Genomic DNA, 27,596 nt, shown 5'->3' on the forward strand with positions numbered 1-27,596 from the left:
ATAAAAACAAATTTCAGAAATTTAAAAAAAATCAAAAAAAAAACTCCCCATTAACAAATTACTTCCCACTTCTCCCTCAAAATCTTATAACTAACCTCAGTTACCTACTATAAATTAAACCAATTACCTTTAATTCATTCACATTATTACTCACACTTCCTTTTTCTTCTACAAACTACTTCCTCCATCTTCCAATTACTTAAAATTTAATCAAGAAAAGGCAAGATTTTGATATTAAAGGTATGAATTTCATATATATGTTAGAAAATTTTTTATTCAAAACCCCAAAAAATTATGCTATTAATTGAAAAACACCGATCTTTTATTTGAAAATTGGAAAAAAAAGGTATGGATAAGTGGGTACTCAATTGAATGGAATGACGATTGAATCCGATATTTTTTAGGAAATTAGAGTGAAGCAAGTTACATATAACTGGTTAACTAAATTGAAGAAATTTAAGGAGGATGGTCAAGCACCTGAGTTCGAAAGTGATGAAAATGGCGTAATGAAGTATAAAGGAAGATGGTGCATACCGCATGACGAATAGCTTAAAACTAAGATTATGACTAAAGCCCATAATTCCCGTACTCAATACATCCTGGTGGTGATAAGATGTACAAGGATCTTAAGAAGAACTTTTAGTGGCCCAATGTAACACCCCGTAATTTATCGGGTTTAAGAAAATAATATAAAAAAAATAAATATGTGTTATTAAATTATATTATTTTACATAGGTAATTACAAGAAATAAAGTGAGCTAAATTTTAACGGTAACAAGTTTTATCGCGTATGATGTTATCGCGTGACGTTTCTTTTCTATTTTAACAATAATACAGTCATTACTTAATTTATTAATTAAAAAAAAAGAAAAGGGGATGTGAGGGGGTGGCCGGTTGTGGAGCATGGGAGGTGTCTTGTAACTCCTCACATAATTGTGTATTAAGGCACAATTATTATCATGGTCTTAAGTGACTATTAATCCCTAAGCCCTTTGATTCCATCACCATTTTAAACTTAAAGTAAAACACAAAGAAAATTTCAGAAATTTCTTTTCCCTTTTTGCTCTTTGGGTTTCGGCACATTCAAAAGAAAAAAAAAATTCTTGTTGATTCAATCCAATCTGTTGATCAAAGGGTAAGTTTAATTGAATTGTTTATTATAGATTTTATATAAGAGATTTCTAAAATGAATTATATTTTTATGTATGATGATATCCTATGACTTTTAGGAGGATTAAATATTTTTCTTTTATATATAAAAAAGTTTCTCTAATAATCCTTTAATAAACTATAATTTGTTAAAAGGATTAAAAAAGAACTTCATGATCATTATTCTTTAACGAAATTTCGGTTTGTTATAAGAATTAAGAATTTAAAGTTATATTGAAATTTAAATAAATTTCTTATGGTCTATTTTCTCTAACAAAATTTCAATTTGTTAGATGAAATTTAAATGGTATGGATCAAGTAATGTAGTCATCTAAGAGTTTATAAATCCTTTAGCAAAATTTGATTTGTTTGAAGGATTGTGCTATATATATATATATATATATATATATATATATATATATATATATATATATATATATATATATATATATATATATATATATATATATATATATATATATATATATATATATATATATATATATATATATATATATATATATATATATATATATATATATATATCTATATATATATATATATATATTATATATATATATATATATATATATATATATATATATATATATATATATATATATATATATATATATATATATATATATATATATATATATATATATATATATATATATATATATATATATATATATATATATATATATATATATATATATATATATATATATATATATATATATATATATATATATATATATATATATATATACATATATATACATATATATATATATATATATACATATATATATATATATACATATATATATATATATATATATATATATATATATATATATATATATATATATATACATATATATATATATATATACATATATACCTATATATATATATATATATACATATATATATATATATATATATATATATATACATATATATATATATATATATATATATATATATATATATATATATATATATATATATATATATATATATACATATATATATATATATACATATATACCTATATATATATATATACATATATATATATATATATATATACATATATATATATATATATATATATATATATATATATATATATACATATATATATATATATACATATATATATATATATATATATATATATATATATATATATATATATATATATATATATATATATATATATATATATATATACATATATATATATATACATATATATATATATACATATATATATATATATATACACATATATATATATATATACACATATATATATATATATATATATATACACATATATATATATATATACACATATATATATATATATATATATATATATATATATATATATATATATATATGTCTTGATTTAAAAGGGTGAATTGGTTTTGTAATTGTCTACAAAATTTAATTTCTTAAGAGAATTAAGTATTTAATTTTGTTATCATAATTTATGAAATTGTAAGTCACTTGAAGGATTTTGTGAATGTGACCTTGCTAGAGTTATTTTGGTCATGAGATTTAAAAAGGGTTGATAATGTATATATAAAATAATAATAATAATAATGAAATTAAATATATATAGTAATTGGATGTTAGAAATTATGAAATTTAGTACCCAAGATAATTGACGCGTTCCGAACGCAATGGCGAAGTTGGATTTTTCATTTGAATTTTCTAATCTGTCCGAAATGGCCCTTAAAGTTTCTGGTCAGAATTTGAAATTTGGAACCATTGGGAATTGGATGTAAACAATTAAAAATTATCAAGTCTTAGTGATATTTTAGAGTATGGAGTGGATTAAATGTGTAAACACGTCCTAATACGTGATCGTTTTGTGTGTGTGTTATTTAGGACCTCGATTCATAAGAGGGTGAAAATTCTGTCGTGCTTGAACATTGTTGTTTGCAGCGCTTAAAGGTACACGCTTAGACCATACTGTTTATGTGGTTGTGCAAGTGGTGTTGTTTCATTTCTACTTGAGGCATTGCAAATCACATAAGGATTAGAAACTTCAAATAATTTGAAAGAAATTAATTGGAAATTGAGAATTTATGTGTTTGTCACCCAAAGGAGTTAATGTTTGGTTGGATTATGTTATCCAAAGGGGTTAACGTATTGGTATGGATTATTACAATTATTGTTCCCATGACAGTTTTGGATCATTACGGTCACCATGGGGGTATGCATACTTTAGCCTTTGACGACCCGAACTGGACGGGCAACGTCTTAGGTCGGTGGTTGCCTTGGGATTAGCTCTCCCAAGTGTATTCCACCAAAAGGATTGGTTTATACTTGGACGACCCGAACAGGACGGGCAACGTTACAAGTTGGAATTATCTAATAATGAATGATTTATACTTGAATGACCCGAATAGGACAGGCAACGTTACAAGTTTGGATTAACTAATAATGAATGTATTAGAGCCTATGCATGCTAGGATAAACATATTGCTTGTGTTCAACCTGATTGATATTTGTATGAAGTCTCTGACGTGTATTGGTTTGTTTCTTTGGAACCTACTGTGTGTTGTCATACGACGACTAGTAGGTTGATTGCAGGTGGGGTCTGGAGTGAGGTCTCGATTTAGAACCCGTAATCATCAAGACTATGCTATTATCTTTTTGTATTAGGTTATGAGTAGAAAGAAACTCTTTACTTATGTAACAGGAGATAGTGTAGTTTTCCTTTCGCTTCCGCTTATTTCAATTAGTTTGTCTAAAGGCCTTTAGGCTCTCGAGTTGTACGTAAGAGCTTCCGCTGACTTATTTTTCTTTCACGCTGGTGCTGTTTTCCGTTTTAGATATATTTCTTTATCGAAGGAACGCTGACGATCCTAGAGGAGATCTTTTCTCTGGAGCCCAAGGAGTGGACCGGAATTTGTATTTTCATATGAATTTTCGAGTCACTTAAACTGGACCGTTACAATTGGTATCAGAGCCAACATTTCTCAAATGATAAAGGAATAAACAACTTTAGTAGAGAGTTGGGAAGTAGTCCTTAGGACGTAAATTTGTTGATATGTGTTTGTGTTGTATGTTGTAGGTCATAAGTAATGTTTTATTTTTGTTCTTTCGTGTAGAATCAGGAAATATGAATAAGGGAAAAACACCTATAAAACCGCACACCCCCAGTGACTCTACGGAAACGCCGATGTTTAACCCAAAGACTGTCTGGAGAGAAGTCTCTAATGATGATATTTGCAGGATAAGGGATGGTGAAAGTATCCGGGATTATAGGGAAATGATGCTGATGGTAAAAACAAAAGCCGAAAGGGTATGTTACGACTTAGAGTTGGACCTAAATAGGTTGTATCATTTATCCGAGGCTAGGAGGGGAGTAGAACTTACACAGGGATAAGTTTGTATGGCTATGTGGATGAGTTTGTCAGGAGGTGGTCAGAGGAGGAGGATGCGAAGGAGAAAGGGAGGAAGCACCAACAAACTACCCTTGGGGCATTGACAGTGAATCAGAAGGAGCATCTTCAGGTTCCAGTTCTGATTCTGGGGAAGATGAAGATGCCTCTGATTTCTAGGAAAAGACTGTCTAGAACCGGTGCTAACCGTACACTAAGGAATTTAGTAAGAGCACTTGCGGAAGTAGGCACTCCACGGTAGAGATCTGTGTCAGAATTAGCCTCTGTGATTAGTAAAAGGATCAGTCAGAGCAAACCCTCGACTTTCAATGGTAAAGGGGAACCATCGGAACTCGAGCTCTGGTTAAGGGAATTTGATAAACTTTTTGATGTGGTTGAGTGCCCAGAAGAATTTGAAGGTCAACCATGCTGCATTTTATTTGGTTGGTGAAGCCGACTATTGGTGGACAAATAGTAGATCTGGGTTACTAGAACAAGATGAAGGAGTCCTTAATTGGGATTTGTTTAAAAGAGATATGCGAGAGAAATTTTACCCTTTACACGTGAGAAAATATAAGTCAAACGAGTTTGCTCGTTTGGAAATGGGAGACATGACTGTTGATGGATATTATCGAAAATTTATGAAATATATTCAGTACTGTCCTGAAGATGTTCCCACTGAGGAGAAAAAGATGCAACGTTTTGAACTAGGATTGTCATATGAAATTCAAAAACATATTGAGAGCGACCGCTATAACACCCTGGAACAGATGTACAAGCGTGCGTCTCAAATAGGGAACATTCTAAGGAAGGAGAAGGAAAAAGAGAAGGGTAAGGCCCCTGAGAAGAGGAAGGAGATTGCAGGCCAGACATCAGGAAGTTCCTCGGACTTTTACTAGAAGAAACTAGAACTTTCGGAAATTTTCAGGGAAGTAGGTCTAGTACAAATTCTGGGTTTAGGGGAGACGCGAAGCCTGCTAAGCCATTACTCGACCGAGATGGCAATGAAAGGAAATATTTCTGTAGGAGATGCAGGGGAAACCATCCTGGAAAGGATTGTGATGGGAATTTGGTTGAATGTAATTTTTGCCAGAAGAAGGGACATAGGGAGTATGAATGCTACATCAAGAAGGGAGTGGGAGTCAACTGTCGGGTGGGCAGCACTGGCAGTAGAATTTGAATTACGTAAATGGTAATCATGGAAACACTGCTCAGAGGTTTCAGCGACCTATTAGTGGGGGATAAGGCCGGGTGGATGGAAACCGGATCAAATGGTCAGGTATACAACGTGGGGGTAATCAAGTGGAAGGAATAAATGCACAGCCGTTTGGTGGAGGGGTAACTGCGGTCAGTGCAAGGGAAGCTGACCAAGCAACGAATGTAGTTACAGGTACGTTCACCATTCTTTCTGTAGCTGTTAACGTACTTTTTGACTTGGGTGCAACATGTTAATTTCTCGCAAAGAGTAAAGTAGAGGAGTTGAATTTAGGAACATTTGAAAAAGTTTCTTATACAGTGGCTATTCCATCGGGAAGGTTGTACAATTGTGATAGATTGTATAAGGAAGTACCCTTAAGAATAGGGAAGGTCATTTTTCCTAGTGAATTGTATGTGTTAGATATGGAAGGCTTAGAGGTAATTTTGGGGATGGACTGGTTAGGAAAATATAAAGCCACTATAGAATGTAGGGAGCAGAGGGTGTCTCTAAAAGGACCAAAAGGGGAAAAGGTTAGATATCGGAAATTTCAAAAATGACCCAGAACAAATTTGGTGTCGACCTTAGAATTGCAAAGACTCATGAGGCAAGGACACCCTGTGTACTTATGTCATATCAGCCAAGCGGGGAAGAAGGAGGAGGATTCTAAGAATATTGCGGTGGTGAATGAATTTATAGATGTTTTCCCTGATGAAATTCCCAGCATGCCACCTCAACGGAAAATTGATTTCACAATAGACTTGGTGCCTGGGACGGGACCAATTTCTAAGGCCCCTTATCGCATGGTTCCGAAGGAGATGGAAGAATTAAAGTCTCAACTTGAGGAATTGTTGGACAAGGGTTATATCCGACCTAGTGTTTCTCCTTGGGGGGTTCCAGTTCTTTTTGTAAGAAAGAAGGATGGCAGTTTGAGATTATATATTGATTATAGGGAACTAAATAAGGTGGCCATTAAGAACAAGTACCCGTTACCCCGCATCGACGATTTATTCGATCAATTGAGAGAAGCTGGAATCTTTTCAAAAATTGATTTAAGATCAGGTTATCACCAACTTAGAATAGCTGAAGGGGATATATATAAAATAGCTTTTAGAACACGTTATGGGCATTATGAGTTGACTGTGATGCCTTTTGGATTAACAAATGCTCCAGCTGCATTCATGTGTTTGATGAATCAAGTATTTAGTGCTTATTTGGATAAGCTCGTGGTAGTCTTTATTGATGACATATTGGTCTATTCGAAAGACCGGGATGATCATGAGAAACATCTACGTTTAGTCCTACAAACCCTGCTAGAAAATAAGTTGTACGCGAAATTGTCGAAGTGTGACTTTTGGTTGGAAAAGGTCTCATATTTGGGAAATTTTGTTTCTAACGAGGGCGTTTCGGTTGATCCGGAAAAAATAGAGACAGTTCGAAGTTGATCGTCACCAAAGAATGTCACCTAAGTACGAAGTTTCTTGGGCTTGGCTGGGTATTACCGTCGTTTTGTCCAGGATTTCTCGTGTATTGCTCTGCCTATGACTTAGTTTATGAAGAAAGACAAGAAGTTTGAGTGGACTGACAAGTGTGAATAGGCCTTCGTGACTTTGAAGGAAAGGTTAACTACGGCCCCTGTTCTTACTCTACCTGACCCAAAGCTGGATTATACTGTTTACAGTGACGCATCGAAGAAAGGATTGTGTTGTGTACTGATGTAGGATCATAAGGTGATTGCTTACGCATCACGACAACTGAAAGTACATGAAGTTAATTATCCTACTCATGATTTGGAGTTAGCTGCTATAGTGTTTACTCTCAAAATATGGAGGCATTACTTGTATGGCGTTAATTGTAGGATCTACATTGATCATCAGAGTTTGAAGTATCTCTATACTCAGCCTGACTTAAACATGTGACAACGTCGATGGCTAGAGTTGATGACAGATTATGATTTGGAGTTCATATATCATGAGGGACGAGCAAATTTACTAGTCGATGTGTTGAGTAGGAAGTCCAAACACTCGTTGTCCGCCTTGGACAGAGTTGAAGAGTTGCATCGGGATTTTGTGAGGATGAATTTGGAAGTGGTGAGTAAGGGTGAATTACAAGGATGTCTGAATGCTTTGTCTATTTGACCTTCGTTCTTTGAAGAAATTTTAAATTCCCAAGATAAAGACCCGAAACTATTGAAGTTGAAGGAACAAGCTCCGGAAAGAAAAGCGGAGGGATTCTTTGTTCATGAAGATGGGAGCTTGAGGTTCAATGGTCGCTGGTGTTTGCCGACAGGGGAACAATCTTTGAAGGAACGTATCTTGGATGAGGCCCATTGTACGAAATTTTCAGTCCATCCGGGCGGTGACAAAATGTATCAAGACCTTAAGCTAATGTTTTGGTGGTATAGGATGAAGAAAGATATTGCGGATTATGTCTCGCGCTGTTTGACTTGTCAAAAGGTTATAAGTGAGCATAAAAGACCAGGAGGTTTACTGCAACATTTGGAGATACCGGTATGGAAGTGGGATGATATCTCTATGGATTTTATTGTGGGTTTATTCCGGACGAAGGCAGGAAATGATACGTTATGGGTCATAGTGGAGCGTTTGACTAAATCAGCACATTTCATCCCTATGAACTGTCGTTGGGAGATGGAACAATTAGCTCAAGCTTACATTAAGTATGTCGTGCGATTTCACGGTGTGCCCTGTACTATTGTGTTCGACAGAGATACACGGTATTTGTCACAATTTTGGCAAACCTTGCAACAGGCAATAGGCACTACGTTGCTTTATAGTACGTCTTTCCATCCGTAGATGGATGGGCAGACGGAATGGACAAAATAAGATACTAGAAGATATGTTACGCGCTATTGCCATGGCAAGGGTCGTGGGATGAACATTTGGACCTGGTTGAATTTTCTTACAACAACAGTTATCAGGCATCGATACAGATGGCTCCATTCGAGGATTTATATGGGCGTCGTTATCGTAGTCCAGTTTATTGGGATGATTTCACCGAAGCTGTGACCTTGGGGCTTGAATTGTTGTTCCAAATGACTGAGAAAGTGAGGTTGATAAGGGATCGTTTCAAAGCGGAACAGGATCGTCAGAAGTCTTACGCTGATTTAAAGCGACGACCAGAAGAGTTCATCGAGGGCGCACGGGTATTACTTCGCTTGTCACCCATGCGCGGAGTAGTGCGTTTTGGTCCTTGTGGAAATTTGAGCCCTCGATTGATAGGACCATATGAAATTTTGGAACGTGTGGGTATGGTGGCATATCGGTTAGCCTTCCAAACTCCTTCTAAAAGGTACAGGACGTATTTTATGTGTCGCAGCTTAAGTGATATCATGCCGCAGCCTCTCATGTCTAAGATCCCGAACCTTTAGATTTGGATACATCATTGTCTTACCCTGAGCAACCGGTTAGAATCTTGGACAAGAAGGTCCGTAGTACACGACGGAAAGATATATCTATGGTAAAATTCTTGTGGTCAAATCACGAACATGAAGCGGCTACATAGGAAATGGAGGACTCTATGCGAGCAAAGTACCCTCATCTCTTTCAGTTCAATATTGTTACGATGACGTAACATCCTAAGGGGGGTAGAAGGCAATAGGAATTTTGCGCGAATTTTTTGCGAAGGTGTAATCTCTTTGACTTATAGTCTTGCCCCTTTACAAGTGTCGTGTTAAGATAGTGTGTGTGTGTGCCCTGCGTTTTTCGTTGTCATGCAAGTTATGAGGGTGTAACTTCTTTTAAGGGGGGTAGTCTGTAATACCCCGTAATTTATCGGGTTTACGAAAATAATATAATAAAATAAAATAAATATGTATTATTAAATTATATTATTTTACATAGATAATTACAAGAAATAAAGTGAGTTAAATTTTAACGGTAACGAGTTATCGCGTACGATGTTATCGCGTGACGTTTCTTTTCTATTTTAACAATAATACAATAATTACTTAATTAATTAATTAAAAAATAGAAATAGGGGATGTGAGGGGGTGGCCGGTTGTGCAGCATGGGATGAGTCTTGTAACTCCTCTCATAATTGTGTATTATGGCACAATTATTATCATGGTCTTAAGTGACTATTAATCCCTAAGCCCTTTGGTTCAATCACCATTTTAAACTTCAAGTAAAACACAAAGAAAATTTCAGATATTTCTTTCTCCCTTTTTGCTCTTTGGGTTTCGGCACATTCAAAAGAAAAAAAAAATTCTTGTTGATTAAATCCAATCTTTTGATCAAAGAGTAAGTTTAATTGAATTGTTAATTATTTATATACAAGATTTCTAAAATGAATTATATTTTTATGTATGATGATATTCTATGACTTTTAGGAGGATTGAATTTTTTTCTTTTATATATAATAAAATTTCTCTCATAGTCCTTTAATAATCTATAATTTGTTAAAAGGATTAAGAAAAGAACTTTATGATCAATATTCTTTAACAAAATTTAAGTTTGTTATAAGAATTAAGAATTTAAATTTATATTGAAATTTAAATAAATTTCTTATGGTCTATTTTCTCTAACCAAATTTCAATTTGTTGGATGAAATTTAAATGGTATGGATCAAGTAATGTAGTCATCCAAGAGTTTATAAATCCTTTAGCAAAATTTGATTTGTTTGAAGGATTGTGTTGTATATATATATATATATATATATATATATATATATATATATATATATATATATATATATATATATATATATATATATATATATATATATATATATATATATATATATATATATATATATATATATATATATATATGTCTTGATTTAAACGGGTGAATTGGTTTTGTAATTCTCTGCAAAATTTAATTTGTTAAGAGAATTAAGTATTTAATTTAGTTATCATAATTTATGAAATTGTAAGTCTTTTGAAGGATTTTTTGAATGTAACATTGCTAGAGTTATTTTGGTCATGAGATTTAAAAAGGGTTGATAATGTATATATAAAATAATAATAATAATGAAATTAAATATATATATATATATATATATATATATATATATATATATATATATATATATATATATATATATATGTATTCGGGCAGCAGCTGTTCTGTCTCGGTAAAGGTGTCGATCCGAAAACGTAAGTCGTGTTCCGTTGTTTTATGTACCGATGCGTTAAAAACTCGTTAAACGCTTAAAATAATTAAAAATAGTAATTGGATGTTAGAAATTATGAAGTTTGGTACCCAAGGTAATTGACGCGTTCCGAACGCAATGGCGAAGTCGGATTTTTCATTTGAATTTTTAATCTGTCCGAAATGGCCTTAAAGTTTCTGGTCAGAATTTGAAATTTGGAACCATTGGGAATTAGATGTAAACAATTAAAAATTATCAAGTCTTAGTGATATTTTAGAGTATGGAGTGGATTAAATGTGTAAACACGTCCTAATACGTGATCGTTTTGTGAGTGTGTTATTTAGGACCTCGATTCATAAAAGGGCGTGTTGGCCTCTTAGGTTTTGATGATGACTTCACTTCTAAATAAACAAACATGTTTTAGAGATTGTTTTGTAGGTGAATATCCGATTTTGTTAATCGTTGATGAAGCCTATGACTTGGTTCGTGGAAGTTGTACATGTCTCAAAAATCCAAGAATTTGGACAATTGTTTTAGAAGTTAGTTTACTGTTCCTAGAGTTAAAGTCCTGACGAAATTTGTAGATGGAGACAGTGCATTGTTCCCCACGATACAGGTCTGAAGAAGACATTGACTGGAAGTTACGAAAATTACATTTTCTGTTTTTAGTTAATGTAAAAGGTTAAAATTTTAATTAGTTGCTTAATTAAATTAATTTATTAATTGGCAAAAAGATTTTTTTTAAACGCCTAAAAATATGGAGAAGACTTATTCCTCACTTTGAATTAGTCTCCTATAAATTCGGACTCCCAAGAGATTTATTCTCTACTTTGAACAAGTCTCCTATAATTTAGGATCTTCCTAGTGACTCATGTACTATTAACCGTACAAGAGAACCGCAGTCATTTTCCACCTCTACTTTCAATAACTTCCCAATTTTCTTTGGGAGTAAGTAAGTAGATGGAAGTCATGGGGTGAGTGCACTACATGGAAATCGTGGGTTGAGTGCACTGATGGTTGTTCCCTTTATAAACGAGGGAAGCTACGCTCAACCGATATCCATCTAAGAATGTCCTTAAGGTGAGATCAAAATAAGAAAAATATTTTGTTCATGTATTTGCCAATTAATTCATTATATTTTTCTTGAGCAACTACTTAATTTTAATCTTCTTAAGAATTGGCCTTGTAAGGGTAATTGAGTGTTTTTGTTGTAACTAGACTTAAGGGAAGTCTAGGGGAATATAGAAGCTTCAAGAGAAGCGTGAGAAGAGAAAGAGAAGGAGAAAAGAAGAGAAGAGAAATAGGCCTAGAGTAGAGAAGCTTCAAGTGAAGCATATTTGTTTTATGTAATTGTAATTGATTGCCTAAAACATAGTGAGAATTTTGAAATCCCGGGGGGTTGTGGTTTTCCTTCTTATTAGGCCAAGAAGGTTTCCACGTAAAATCTTTGTCTCCTTTTATTATTTTTCTTTTCGTTTTTGAGTTTAAGTTTTGTTCTTTACTTGATACAATTCCGCAAAAATTAGAGGCAAAAATCTTAAACCTAATACACAACAATTCACCCCCCCTCTTGTTGCATCCGATCATCTATTAGTATTTCTACAATTGGTATCAGAGCCCTGTTCCTCTTTTAATCAGGAAACCCTGAGAGCAGTATCCTGTTTCCTGGCAAGATGTTGAAGATGAACGAACGCATGGAAGAAGGGTACTCCACGCAAAGGCCACCCATGTTTGATGGGAAATTCTATACCTACTGGAAAAATAGAATGAAAATCTTCATAAAGGGCCGAAAATTACCATGTATGGAGAGTTATTGAAATTGGAGATTTTGAGGTGACGACCATAAACTCCAACAACGAAACTATTCCAAAACCAATCACTGAATACGAGAAAGAAGATTTTCAAAAGATGGAGATGAACGCTCTTGCTATTAAATTACTTCACTGTGGACTTGGTCCTAATGAACACAATCGTATTATGGGTTGCAAAACTGCCAAGCAGATTTGGAACCTCCTAGAAGTTACCCATGAAGGTACTAGTGAAGTAAAGCGATCCAAGATTGACCTGCTGATGTCCAAATATGAAAGATTCGTCATGGAACCTAGGGAGAACATTCAAGAGATGTTCACTAGGTTCACAAATATCACGAATGAATTAGTCTCTCTTGGTAAGATCATTCCCGTTGATGAACAAGTTAGGAAAATACTTAGGAGTCTTCCTCAAGACGAACGTTGGAGAGCTAAGGTCACAGCCATTCAAGAATCGAAAGATTTCACGAAGTTCAATTTGGAAGAGTTGGCTGGTTCTCTCATGACCCATGAATTGCATTTGGGAACAGCCGACAGTGCCCGAAATAAAGGACTGTCTTTAGCAGCAAAGGATCATGAAGAATCAGAAACTGATGATGAGGAGACTGCTATGTTGGCAAGAAAATTTAAAAAGTTCTTCAGGAACAGCAGATATGGAAATCAAAGAAACAACAAAGAAAAGGGAACTGCTAACTTGAAAACAAATTTTGAATGCCACAAGTGTGGGAGCACTGATCACTTCATCAAGGATTGCCCTCAATGGAAAAATGAGAAGGGCAAGGGAAAAGCAAGAGAAGTTGGAAGACAATATAAGAAGGGAAACTTCAAAACTGATTTTAGAAAGGCAATGATTGCAGCTTGGGGTGATACGGAGAGCGAGGCTGAGATAGAAGCTCCAGTGGAAGAAGAAACAGCAAACCTATGCCTCATGGCATCTCATCACAGCAAGGATGAAGAGTCCAAAGAAAAAGAGGTAATGTCTTATAACTCACTTCCTAAACATCCATCTAAACTCAGTAAGAATAAATTAATTAAATTGCTCTTGGAGACACAAGAGAAATTAGATAAACAGAATATCAAGTTTCTCCAAATCGAGAAAGACCTAAACTCAAACAAGGATCATGTGTCCTACATAAATTCATTTAGAATAGATGTACAAAGAAGATTTTTTAATTTGCTAGATCAGAATATTGTTTTGAAAGAGACAATTGAAAAATTGAACAGGAATTTATTTTTCTTAATATTGAAATAAATCTAAATAAATTGTTAGGATTAAGTAAAGATGTAAACAATATATCTACTCACATGGTTAGCATTGAATTTCAAAAGTTGAAATCAAAATTACAATCCTATGAAATAGAAAATGAATATTTGAAAAATAAAATAAACTCAAAAGGAAAAGGGAAAATCAATGAAATTCTCAAATGGATTCTAGAAGCTAAAACAAAGAGTAAAGAGGGTCTAGGTTATGTTAAGAATGATAAAAAGAAAAAGGTCTATGTTGATCTCCCTAGTAGTAAAATCTGTTCCTTTTGTGGTAAAATTGGACACCTAAAACATCAATGTATAAAGAGGGAACAGCATACCAAAGCAAATAAAAATTATGTCGAGCGCATATGGATTAAGAAATATGATTCAAGTATTGTCGACAAGGAACCCAAGGATGAATGGGTTCCTGTACCTAACCATTAAGTTGCTTTGTAGGTTCAAGTGAGGGGGAACAACTCATGGTATCTCGACAGTGGGTGTTCCAAGCATATGACGGGTGACAAATCTAAATTTCTCTCACTTGAAGCCTATGATGGGGGAACAGTAACCTTCGGCGACAACATGAAGGGTGAGATTATTGCCAAAGGAAAGGTTGGAAGGTCAAGTTCCCATGCCATTGATAACGTATTTTTAGTCGAGAATTTAAAACACAATTTGCTAAGTATTTCTCAATTTTGTGACAAAGGTAACTCTGTTAAGTTTACTTCTGAACGATGCATAATTTCTAGGAACAACACAGGAGACCCTGTGCTTGAGGGAATCAGAAAAGGGAACACTTATGTAGTGGACCTGGACACTGTTGCCAAAACCAGTCTAACGTGTTTAAGTGTCATAGAAGAAGACCCACTACTTTGGCATAAGCGACTAGGTCATGCTAGTTATTCATTGAATAATGCATTAAGATCAAAAGACCTAGTTAGAGGACTACCAGCTATAAAATTTCTTAAGGAAGAAATTTGTGATCCTTGTGCCAAAGGAAAACAAGTGAGGTCATCCTTTAAATCAAAGAATTTGGTGACTACCACTAGACCGTTAGAATTAATTCATATGGATTTATGTGGACCTATGAGAACACAAAGCCGTAGTGGCAAAAGGCATGTGTATGTTGTTGTTGATGATTATAGTAGATTCACTTGGACATTATTTTTGGTAAGCAAAGATGAAGCTTTTGATGAGTTTGTTTCTTTTGCTAATAAAATACAAAAATCTACCAATAATCAAATTGTTCACATAAGGTCTGATCACGGGAAAGAATTTGAAAATTCAAACTTCATGAACTATTGCAATGAACATGGTATAAATCACAATTTTTCCGCACCTAGAACACCACAACAAAATGGAGTGGTAGAGAAGAAAAATAGGACCTTAGAAGAAATGGCTAGGACCATGTTGATTGCTAGTGGTCTACCTAGAAATTTTTGGGCTGAAGCCGTCAGTATTGCATGCTATATTCTTAATCGTGTATTAATAAGACCAATCACTTCAAAAAGACCCTATGAATTACTCAAAGGTGTTAAACCAAATATTTCCTACTTTCGTATATTTGGATGCAAATGTTTTGTACATGTAAATGGAAAACGAAATGTAGGCAAATTTGATGAAAGAAGTGATGAAGCAGTATTTCTTGGTTACTCATCACAAAGTAAAGCTTACAGAGTTTACAACAAAAGAACAATGTGTGTAGAAGAATAAGTTCATGTTATTTTTGATGAAACTAACTTTTCAACAAGTGAACAGGATATCAATGATGTTAAAATTGGTCTTGCTCATCTAGAGAACGATGATGAAGAAATAAAAGTGTTAGAACAAGGAACAGCAGGTGAACATGCAATACAAGAAGATGCAGAAGAAACTGGCCAAGTTTAGGAACTGCCAGTACACGAGGACCAGCAGACTGTTCCCAATCCAGCTGTTCCCGCAGATGAGCAGAATGAACCAGTAGCTAAAGAGAATGACAATCTAGTTGCTGAACAAGAACATGCAACTGTTCCCACAAGAGAATTTGTGCCTAAACCTTGGAAATATCAAAGTTATCATCCTCTTGATTCGATTATAAGTGATATAAATAAGGGAACACAAACAAGATCCCAAATGAGAAATTTTTGTGCACACTTTGCGTTCCTATCATCACTTGAACCTAAAAATCACGAGGAAGCTTTAAAGGACACCGAATGGGTCGTAGCCATGCAAGATGAATTGAACGAGTTTGAAAGAAATAAAGTATGGCACTTAGAACCCAAACCAAAACACAAGAAGGTAATTGGTTTGAAATGGGTATTTCGGAATAAGCTAGATGAACATGGAATAATAGTGAGAAACAAAGCAAGACTCGTGGTCAAAGGGTACAATCAACAAGAAGGTATTGATTACACTGAGACTTTTGCTCCAGTAGCAAGGTTAGAGGCTATTAGAATTTTAATTTCTTTTGCTGCATTTATGAACTTTAAGTTATATCAAATGGATGTGAAATGTGCTTTCTTAAATGGTTTTCTTGATGAAGAAGTTTTTGTTGAACAACCCCCTGGTTTTGAGAACACCTCTTGTCTTGATCATGTCTACAAGCTTGACAAAGCTTTATATGGCTTAAAGCAAGCTCCTAGGCAATGGTATGAAAGACTATCAAAGTTTTTGATTCAAAATAACTTTGTAAGAGGAAAAATTGATAAAACCTTATTCTTTAAGAATAAAGGTTATGATATTTTAGTTGTTCAAATTTATGTTGATGATATTATTTTCGGTGCGACCAATGATTTGTTATGTAAAGAATTTGCCAACCTTATGGGCACAGAATTTGAAATGAGCATGATGGGAGAATTAAATTTCTTCCTTGGTTTGCAAATAAAACAAACTGAAAATGGTATTTTTATTCATCAACAAAAATACATAAAAGAACTTCTTAAGAAGTATGGGCTAAACAACGCTAAAACCAACCATACACCCATGGCTACAAATGTTAGATTAGATGAAGACCTAAAAGGAACTAACGTAGATCAAACAATGTATCGAGGCATGATAGGCTCCTTATTGTATTTAACTGCAAGTAGACCCGATATTTCATTTAGTGTTGGTTTATGTGCTAGATTTCAGTCCAATCCCAAAGAATCACATCTCACAGCAGTAAAACGGATTTTAAGATATTTGAAGGGAACAGACGACTTGTCCCTATTTTATCCTAAAAGTGATGTTTATGATTTAAAAGGTTTTAGTGATGCAGATTATGCAGGTGATCTAGTTAATAGAAAAAGCACGTCAGGTATGGTACAATTTCTTGGTTCATGTTTAGTTTCATGGAGTTCCAAGAAACAAAACACGGTTGCATTATCCACAGCCGAAGCTGAATACGTAGCAGCAGCAGCTTGCTGTTCCCAAATGCTTTGGATAAAACAGCAACTAAGAGATTTTGGTATTAAAATTGAATGCATTCCTATTTGTTGTGATAATTCCAGTGCCATATGTATATCTAAAGATCCAGTGCATCACTCACGAGCTAAACATATACATATTAGACATCATTTTCTTAAGGATAATGTAGAAAACAAAAATATTATATTAAAGCATGTTAACACTAATGAACAAGTTGCAGATATTCTGACCAAACCACTTCCAAGGGAACAATATGAAAAGATGAGATTGGAACTTGGTATGATCAAGCTCCACTAAAGTTAGTTGCATATATTTCCCATTGAAGCATCATGAGAATGAAAAGGTCAGGAATCAACCTCAATATCTTGATTGAAAATCAATTATTGAATGGATCAGGTAAACACTTAATAAAGTTTGTACCATGAATGTCTTCTAATTTGCATGTGTTAATCTGATTAGACCAAAGCAGTTGTTCATTATTCTCTTCATATAAAATCTCACAATATCACAATTCATCTCAATACTATCTTATTTTATTTTCATTATTTTTATTTCATATCTCTATAAAAACAGCCAACATAAACATAAAAAAAAAATTAAAAAAAAATGGGGAAAACGGTTTTTTTCTTCACTCAAGTAATGCAAAGGGCAATAAAGAGATGGGACTTGAAGGAGTAAACCGTCACTTCAATCATTTAAACTCCCTACATTTACGTCATAACACTACACTCCCCCAAACCTTTCTCTCAACCTCTCACTCAAGAAACCGTCCTTCTCCCTTCTCTCACCACCTTCAAAAATTCAAAAATGAAATCCCCAAAATTTTCTAAATCCGGCAAGAAAACTACCAAATCCCGTACACCAGACCAGCCAAAACCACTAAGAGTAGTTCTTCCTCCATCGTTACTGAATGCTGCACCACCCACACCAACAGAAACCACACAAGAATCACCCAAAGACTCCACTGAACCCACAGGTACCAAAAGAAATATTCCATCAGCAAATGGTGGCTCATCTTCCAGAGTAGTTAAGCGTTCGAAGCATGTTGATCCAAACAGTGCCGAAGAAGTTTCAAAGGAGATGACAGTATGGTTCGGGTTGGATAAGTATTGGTATGATTCTACTCACTTTCCTAAATTGCATGACATTTTAAAAAATCAAGAATGGGAATCATTGATGTCCACTTTCAGTTGCAATTCCATTTTTCCAAACCTAATGAGAGAATTTATTTTAAATTTCTCTAATGATGGTGGAATGTGTTCTAGTATTGTTAAAAATGTTAAAATTGAATTTAACAGTGCTTTATTGGGGGAATGGTTTAATGTTCCCAATGTTGGTTTTGATACATATTATATTGGGTCGAAGATTGCATTTTCTGGCATCAATAAACGAACAATTCTAAAATTTTTAGGGATTGATCAAAAGAAGGGGAAGATCAGTCACAATGTTCTGTCTCCTATGCATAAATTGTTGTACAATGTTGCTCGCAGATTCATTTTACCACGAAACTCAAAACGTAGTCAAGTGAGTTTGCGTGACGCCACTTTAATTTACTGCATGGAAAAACATATTAAAATAAATTTTCCTTCATTGATGATTTCTCATTTATCAGACTGCATTGAAAAGAAAAGTTTCATTGGTTATAGAGGGTTGCTAACCTGGATTTTTAGAAAATTTGAGGTCCCATTGGAAGGGTTGGAGTTCCCAATGGGTCCCAACATGAAAATTGGTGCGAAATGTTTACAAAATTTGCATTTAAAATTGAATGATGAGGGGATATTGATGCATGAGGAGGTTGTAGAAGTCGGATCTGAAGAAGAAGGGGCTGAAGAAGTTGAAGAGGAAAAGGAGAATAAGGAGAATAAGAAAGAAAAGGAACAAGATTATGTTCCCTCTGAAAATATTGAACAATCTGAAAAAGGGGAACAGGACGGAGCTGCAAGTAAGGGGGAAAAGGAAGAACAGAAAGAAGCCTTGGATGATAATGTTCCTCACAATCTCTGCAGTGATTCCAGTGATGAAGAGATTGTGTTGGCTATGAGGAAAAAGGCTAAGTCAATACAAAGGAAGAGTAGGAGGTTGGCCTCGAAACGCAAGGCTACTGTGGTTGATGAAACCACATCTGACACCATACCTGAGCCAACACCTAATGAACCTTTCTCTTCCAAGCCAGCCACTCCACCACAACATCAAATACCATCACCACCACAATCACCTATCCAGTTTACACCACCACCACAATCACACACTTCACCTAATATTGGCTGTACTAACTTTGACTCTGTTCCTGCAGCTTCTTCAAATTCCATTCTCTCCAAGCTCCTTGATCTACAGTCTCAATTCACTGCCTTTCAAGATGAAATTCGCGTCTCTCTTGCCTCAATTGTTGTTCAACTTACCCTGATCGAAAACCGTCTTGGTGCAAAGTTGGACACTGTTGAAGTGCAGACCGAATACATTGATGAAGAAGAGACCGCCCCTTGATCGTTCTGCTCAAAATTTTAATGATTTGTTGGATGTGACACTTATCAAACAATTTCTCTTTCTGTTGTTGTACCATCTGGGTACAACATTGTATCTGTTTGTTGAACAATTACTACATTTTCTTTTCTTGCTTTTATTTTCATGGTCTGTGATGCTTAACTCTATGCAAATTTGAATAGCTTTTCATGGAACTTATTTTCATTTGTTGCTTCTTGGTTTCATCACTGACAAATCTATATGGTTTGTGCTGAGGTTTGATGCCCCCCAATTCTTTTTGATTGATGACAAAAGGGGGAAGAGATGCACAAACTTACACTAGTGGAAAAAACCTCGTTTGCTGCGGTTTTTTTGCCATTATTTGCTGCGGTTTTGGCTCCCAGCAATAGTGATAGCAGCAAATAAGGGCATTAGTTGCTGCGGTCATGGGCTAAAACCGCAGCAAATAATGGGTGTTATTTGCTGCGGTCAGGGGGAAAAACCGCAGCAATAAGTGTGGCATTATTTGCTGCGGTCAGGCTTAAAACCGCAGCAATAAGTCTCTTTTTTTTTTCTTTTTCCGTTTAATCCTTATAATAATGCAATAATATTACAATGTAATAACAGTGATTAATCCAATGATAATCACAGATAATCAACATTAATCTCTTTGTAATAATAAACTCTCGCTCGTATATATATATATTATAATATGTACGTACATATATATATATATATATATACATTAAATAAACTATAAAAAATAATCAATATATACTAATTACAATTTATCAAGGACAAATATTAGCAAGATACACGGCAATCTTGTCTTTTAATTCGCGCATCTCTTCACTTCTCAAAGCGCGTGTTTCCCTCGGAATGTCTTTTAAAACCTATATTATAATATTAAAATAAAAGCTATTAATATAGAAACATTTAGATTTTACCAATAATATATTTAATTAAGAACGTAACAAATACTTACGGCATCTATATTTTCGACTCCAAATTCCTTCACGGAATTTATAATATCGTCCATAAACTTCAGCGCGTAGTAGCCGCAGTCAACGGAAGAAGGAGGTTGTTGAAAGCACTAAGAGAAAATAGAAGTTAGTATCAAAAACGGTTAAAAACGCATAAAATCGCAACTTAGCACATAAATTCTAGAATATGACTATGATTTTCAATTCTAACAACTTCTACACAATAATATATACCAAATAGTGTTGTGTGCCAAGTTTCGTGCAAAACAAACAAAGTTTGAGCTACTTTACGCGCGGAATTGACAAAAACGCTTAAAAACGCATAAAATCGCAACTTAACTTCTAATTTCTAGCATATGACTATTATTATGAATTCTAACCATTTCAACACAATAATATATGCCAAATAGTGTTGTGTGCCAAGTTTCGTGCATAACAAACCAAGTTTGAGTACTTTACGCGCGAAATTGACAAAAACGCTTAAAAACGCATAAAATTGCAACTTAACTTCTAATTTCTAGCATATGACTATTATTATCAATTCTAACCATTTCAACACAATAATATATGCCAAATAGTGTTGTGTGCCAAGTTTCGTGCATAACAAACCATGTTTGACCTACTTTACGCGCGAAATTGACAAATAAAAACGCGAAATTGACAGCATCAAACTAGTGACCAGACCACCTTGCACGACACGTGGAGACCAAACATATGCATCCAGGACCTAGGCTAAAGTGGAAATGGAATCTTGGTACTTGGATCTAGCTATCAAGGTCCTAATACCATTCTAACAATCCCCGTGGACTCCTAGAAGCCGAGCCGAAGGAGGGCTGGTCGACAGTTTGCTAGATCAGAATTTTGTTTAAGTGTTTGTGGTTGTTTCGTGTTCTTTTCATGATCATTTGACCAAACCTATACAAAACCCATAAAATCGAATTTGTGTACCTTTCTTGCTATCCATTTTGGAAATGTGGCTCTGGATGTAGATCCCATTTGTCCACGCACTCTTTTCTTTGCGCTGAAACGCATGGGAAAAGTAATACCATTTATATATATATATAACACTTAATTAAATCAAATTGGTAAAATAATTAATATTACGTACGCATTCAACAATGCTTTGAATCTTGTGTTGCGAGGTAGGCTGTTAGGTTTTTGTAATGAGTCGAAGACGTGCACGGTGTTCGTTAAAGGACATATGATCAAAAGTATCCAATGCAAACTACAAACACAAATTTAAAATCAACAAATTAGAGATTAGGTGACTTTAAAAATCAAAAGATAAGTTCAATTTCAAAAATAAAACTTACTCTTCCCAATATGGAGCCAGAATGAATGTGTGTTTACATGCAAGGGAATTAGTCAAAGCAGAGATTAGGTGACTTCTCAATGTATGCTCTGACGACATCTGGATCATTTCTACATTTACTACCCGAAATCGTCTCCGGAAAAAACTATCCAATTTTTATTGGAGGTTCGCAAGAATTTACCTCCTCGTAAACCGCACTAAACTCACAAATAAGAGAATTTTGTTAGTAATTCGGTCATTAAAACAATTAAACAACAATGCCTAACTTGTAAGATAATGAACATCACCTCATGTAGACATGGAAAAGAGCTATGTTCAGCATCTCTCCTCTCAAAAATTGCCCGATGTCACTAGGACCAATAATTACATACGGGTCTTCTGAAAAGCAGTATTGCTCCTTCAGCAGGGGCAACATGATTGGGTCCTCCTCACTTATGCGAGATGCACAATAATGCAGCCATTTGCAATCTTGAGAGAGATCTTTTAGCTCCTCATCAGTCTAAATTGGAGTGCTTGGCATCGACTTTGACCCAGTCGACACCTTTGCTGAGGAACCGACCTCTCTACAAGATCCCTTTGGACTCTTTTGCTATTTCAATTTATAAATAAAAATTAAATTAGTGTGAGCATGCAATTAAAAAATAAAAATAAATAAGGCACAAATGATTCTTACCGTGTTAGTGAATCGGACCCAAGCATATGGCCATGTGACGAAACTACCTAGGGCGTCTGATAGTTTCTCAAGGCTCCATGCTGGCATTGGAATTGGGAGTGAGAAATCTTCAAACCCCTTTACAATAGTCTCCACGGCCACACTGATGTGGCCACTTGTAACAGGCACTGAATGCACTGTTTGGCCCTCTTTATTTGGCTGTGCCATACCATATGCAACCTCAGTTAAGTCGCCATCACTAGCAACACCTAACTGAGGCAGCAAAAGAGAACAAGGAGTCGCCTCCTGAAAATTGTGTCGTTTAGTATAATAAGCATCATAATAAAATTTTAATTACGCGTTGCAATTTAAATTAATAAGTGCTTATATATTTAAAAACTATGTACCTGTAGCACTGGCATCGGAGTTGGCTCCGGATTTTGAGCAACGGGGGTATTAGTAAAGAGCTGGGGTGCTACGGGGGTAATGGGCTCGGGTGTTGGCTCGACCAAAGCGTCAGAATCCCCATGTTGACTTCCCTGATCCTCGACAATCAGGTTTGCCAAGTCCACAATGGGTGCACCCATCTTTTGCAACACGGTGGCCAACTTCGCGAGAACGTCCTTCGTAATCTCCGCTCGGAGGGTTGCTGCTTCTTCCCGCAGTGCCGTTCGGGATTGAGTAGCAACACACTCTTTGCCGAATGCCTTCTGTAACCCCACGCGGACGCCTCCTTTTCCGACTATCCGCCCACTGTGGTCTTTCCCTAAGACCATATGCAATGCGTCAACATTGCCTTTTGGGGTGAACTCCCCCGCCGTAGCTTCTTTTTCCTTCCAGCCCATCAATTCAAATAAAAAGTGACATATATAGTAATTAGTATAAGTACATCAAAGCCAAAGAATACAAAACAAATGAAGAATATACTTAATAATTTCAAAACTCACCACAGCATCAGCAACCTTCTTCGTTCCCGGATCATTAATGGTAAATTTACCACTTGCATCTCGGGATCTGTTCAAATATTCTGTAGATACGATGACTTCTTGTCTTGACCCTCAGTCCTAAATGTGAAGCCATTGACATCGTAACCCTCATATTTGTTGACATCATCACGAGGACCAAAAGCTAACCACTTAACAATTTCGGATACACCCTTGAGTTCTTCGCATATTACTCGATTATGAAACCAATTAATAAACGTCTTGTTATGCAACTGCATCAATGCCCTATCCCCTTTAGAAGGATGTTATGCGCGCAATATATCAAAATGCTCACTCAAAAAAGGATGAACTTCCGGAATATGATGCAACACATACAAGTGTGCTTGTAGAAGGCTTTCTCGAGGAGCTGTGACCGATTTGGAGCCAATTGTTCCTTTTCCCTCAAGCCTTCCTTCATGTCTAGAGGTGGGAAGTCCAATAGGCTTTGCCATGGCCAAATACTCGGCTATAAAGTTACTAATCTCATCGCTCACAGTGCCTTGAATCATACTCCCCTCGGGTTGTGCTGGATTCCTCACCTTGTTTTGTAAAACACCCATGTGTCTTTCAAAAGGATAACACCACCTTAAAAAAACTGGACCCAAAAGTTTGACCTCACGAACGAGATGGACAATAAGATGAACCATTATGTCAAAGAAAGAAGGTGGAAAATACATCTCAAACTTGCATAAAGTTACAATCACGTCGAGTTGAAGTGCATCAAGTTTAAAGGGATCAAGAACTTTACTACAAATTGTGTTGAATAACGAACATAGCTCGGTAATAGCATATCTCACATGTTTTGGCAGTATTCCACGGATTGCAATTGGTAAGAACACTTGCATCATTACATGGCAATCGTGAGATTTCATGCTTCCCAACTTCAGCTCACCATTTAGGCTAACAAATCTCTTCATGTTGGATGAGTACCCAGACGGAACCTTAATGCCATACAAACACTCACAAAATGTCCGCTTCTCTGCTTTGGACAATGTGTAGCAAGCTGGAGGCAAATAAACTTTGTCATTAAGCATCTTCTTCTTATTGTCACCAACTTCATCATCAGCTCTATTTCTTTTCTTACTCACCTTAACATGTGCCCACAACTCCGGACGAAGACCCTTACATTCAAACCAATCTCGCACGGCCCTAACATCTTTTGTCTTACCCGAAATGTTCATGAGAGTCCCGAGTATGGCATCGCATACATTTTTCTCTATATGCATAACGTCAAGACAATGCCTAACCTGTAGATCTCTCCAATATGGAAGCTTCCAAAAGATTGATTCTTTTTTCCATAATCGGCCTTCACCTCCTTGCACTTGCCCCGTTTTACCAAATACAGTCTTAACTCCCTTAACCTGTTCATAAACCTCATAACCGGTCAACGGTCGACGAGCTACACGGTCCTCAACCTCCCCATTGAACAACTTCTTCTTCTTACGATATTGGTGGTCTCGTGGGAGGAACTTTCGATGGTGCATGAATACGTGTTTGCACTTAGGAATCCACGTGGATTCCATGTCATCGATACATATCGGGCATGCTTTCTTCCCTTTGTTCTTATACCCCGATAAGTTGCCATATGCCGGAAAATCATTAACGGTGCATAAAAGCATTGCACGCAAGATGAACTCCTCATTAGCATATGCATCAAACACTGAAACGCCTTCATCCCACATCTTTCTCAAATCCTCAACGAGAGGTGCAAGATACACATCTATGTCATTGCCAGGTTGTTTAGGACCCGAGATAAGAAGCGAAAGCATTATGTACTTACGCTTCATACACAACCAAGGTGGCAAATTATAGATCACTAAAAGTACCGGCCAAGTACTATGTTGAGAACTAAGATTGCCGAACGGGTTCATTCCATCCGTACACAGTCCGAGCCTTAAATTACGAACCTCATCCCCAAAAGTCTTATGCAACCTATCAATACTCTTCCACTCCGGAGAATCAGATGGATGTGTGAGCAAGTGACCTTTCTTCAACCTATCTGCATGCCACCTCAAATTTAACGCATCTTTCTTTATAGAAAACAAGCGCTTGAATCTAGGTATTATTGGAAGATACCACAATACCTTAGCCGGGGGCCCTTTAGCATCCCGAGCCCCTTTACGCTTGTAGCGCGATAACCCACACCTAGGACACTCTTCTAAGTTCTCGTTTTCATTCCGATACAACACACAATCATTCGGACACGCATGAATCTTCTGGTACTCTAAGCCGAAAGGACACATGAGCTTTTTGGCATAATATGTCGACTTTGGAAGTTCATTTCCCTCAGGAAGCAACTCACCTAACGCTTCTAATAACATTGTGAAACTAGCGTCACTCCAATTGAACTTTGACTTAATGTTGAAAATTGTCAACACTGCTGTTAGTTTGGTGAACTTTGTACATCCAGGGTACAAAGGCTTTTGAGAAGCCTCTGTCAACAAGTCAAAAACACGAGGACGTTTTCCTAACTCATCCTCGACTCCCTCCATCATCTCATCAACACGATCCACATCCTCATCGACATTCTCTTCATCTGTCTCATAACCATCAACATGATCTACTACATCCTCATTGACATCGGCCACATTATTGACGTCCTCAACAACACTTTTCTCTTTAAAAACTCCCTCCTCACCATGCCAAACCCAAACATGATATTGAGGCCTAAACCCACGTCGAAGTATGTGCTCCCTAAGGATACCAACACTATCTACCTTTGATACATTGCCACAACTGACACATGGGCAATAAAAATCAACTCCCCCCGTCCTAACTTGATGTTCAACCGCAATACTATAAAATTCTAATACGCCATCAATAAATTCCGACGATTCAATGCTTCCATACATCCAAGAACGATCGTTTGTCATCCTAATTAGTGTGATTAATTGATTCAAAACAAAATTAATACACAAATTTTAAACATATATACTTATTTCTAATTCTAATAAGTATAACAATTAACAACAAACCATATTTTTAACAAATATCACAAATATTTAACAAACTTGAATAATGTAAAACATATATATGTAAAACAGAGACCAAAACTTGTGTAAAACATATATATATATATATATATATATATATATATATATATATATATATATATATATATATATATATATATATATATATATATATATATATATATATATATATATATATATATATATATATATATGTATATATATTTATATATATATATATATATATATATATATATATATATATATATATATATATATATATATGTATATATATATATATATATGTATGTATATATATATATATATGTATGTATATATATATATATATATATATATATATATATATATATATATATATATATATATGTATATATATGTATATATATATATATATATACATACACACACATATATATTCAAATAATGTAAAACATATATATGAAAAACTTGAATAATGCAAATTAGTAAAATAAATATAATAAATACAACGAAAACAGAGACCAAAATTAATAATTAATATTCTTAAACTAAAGAGTTTTTTTTTTGTTGCATTATTCTTCATGACTGATATAACCTACGTACGCAAATCCTATTCGAAGTCTTTCATCTTCTTCATGACGAAACTGCCCTTTTTTATTTGATATTGCTTTATTGATATATTGTTTGATTGAGTTTACAACAACAAGAACAACAAGATTATATTCGATTTTTTACAACAAGAATAAGAACCCAGAACAACAACGTAACAAGATTTTAAGTTGAAGATGAACAGAAACATGGTTTATGAACAACAACATCAACAACAAAAACAACTTCATCTTCTCAAATGACCACAAGATTTTTTACAAGAACAGCAACAACAAGAAGATGAACAGAAACATATATTCGATGAACAGCAACAAGAACA

The 27,596-nt window shown here is 34.9% G+C and overlaps 1 protein-coding gene across 1 annotated transcript; it reads left to right on the forward strand.

Annotated features, from left to right (window-relative positions):
- Nucleotides 1–7,694: 7,694 nt before the first annotated feature.
- On the forward strand, nucleotides 7,695–8,548 carry LOC130799347 (uncharacterized). Its single transcript, XM_057662449.1, has 4 exons — nucleotides 7,695–7,844; nucleotides 7,950–8,029; nucleotides 8,159–8,342; nucleotides 8,480–8,548. Exons 1-4 carry the CDS (start codon nucleotides 7,695–7,697, stop codon nucleotides 8,546–8,548), a joined length of 483 nt encoding a protein of 160 aa, XP_057518432.1.
- The last annotated feature ends 19,048 nt before the right edge of the window (nucleotides 8,549–27,596 follow it).

The sequence above is a fragment of the Amaranthus tricolor genome, chromosome 14 (assembly GCF_026212465.1).
Source record: "Amaranthus tricolor cultivar Red isolate AtriRed21 chromosome 14, ASM2621246v1, whole genome shotgun sequence".
Taxonomy (NCBI): Eukaryota; Viridiplantae; Streptophyta; class Magnoliopsida; order Caryophyllales; family Amaranthaceae; genus Amaranthus; species Amaranthus tricolor.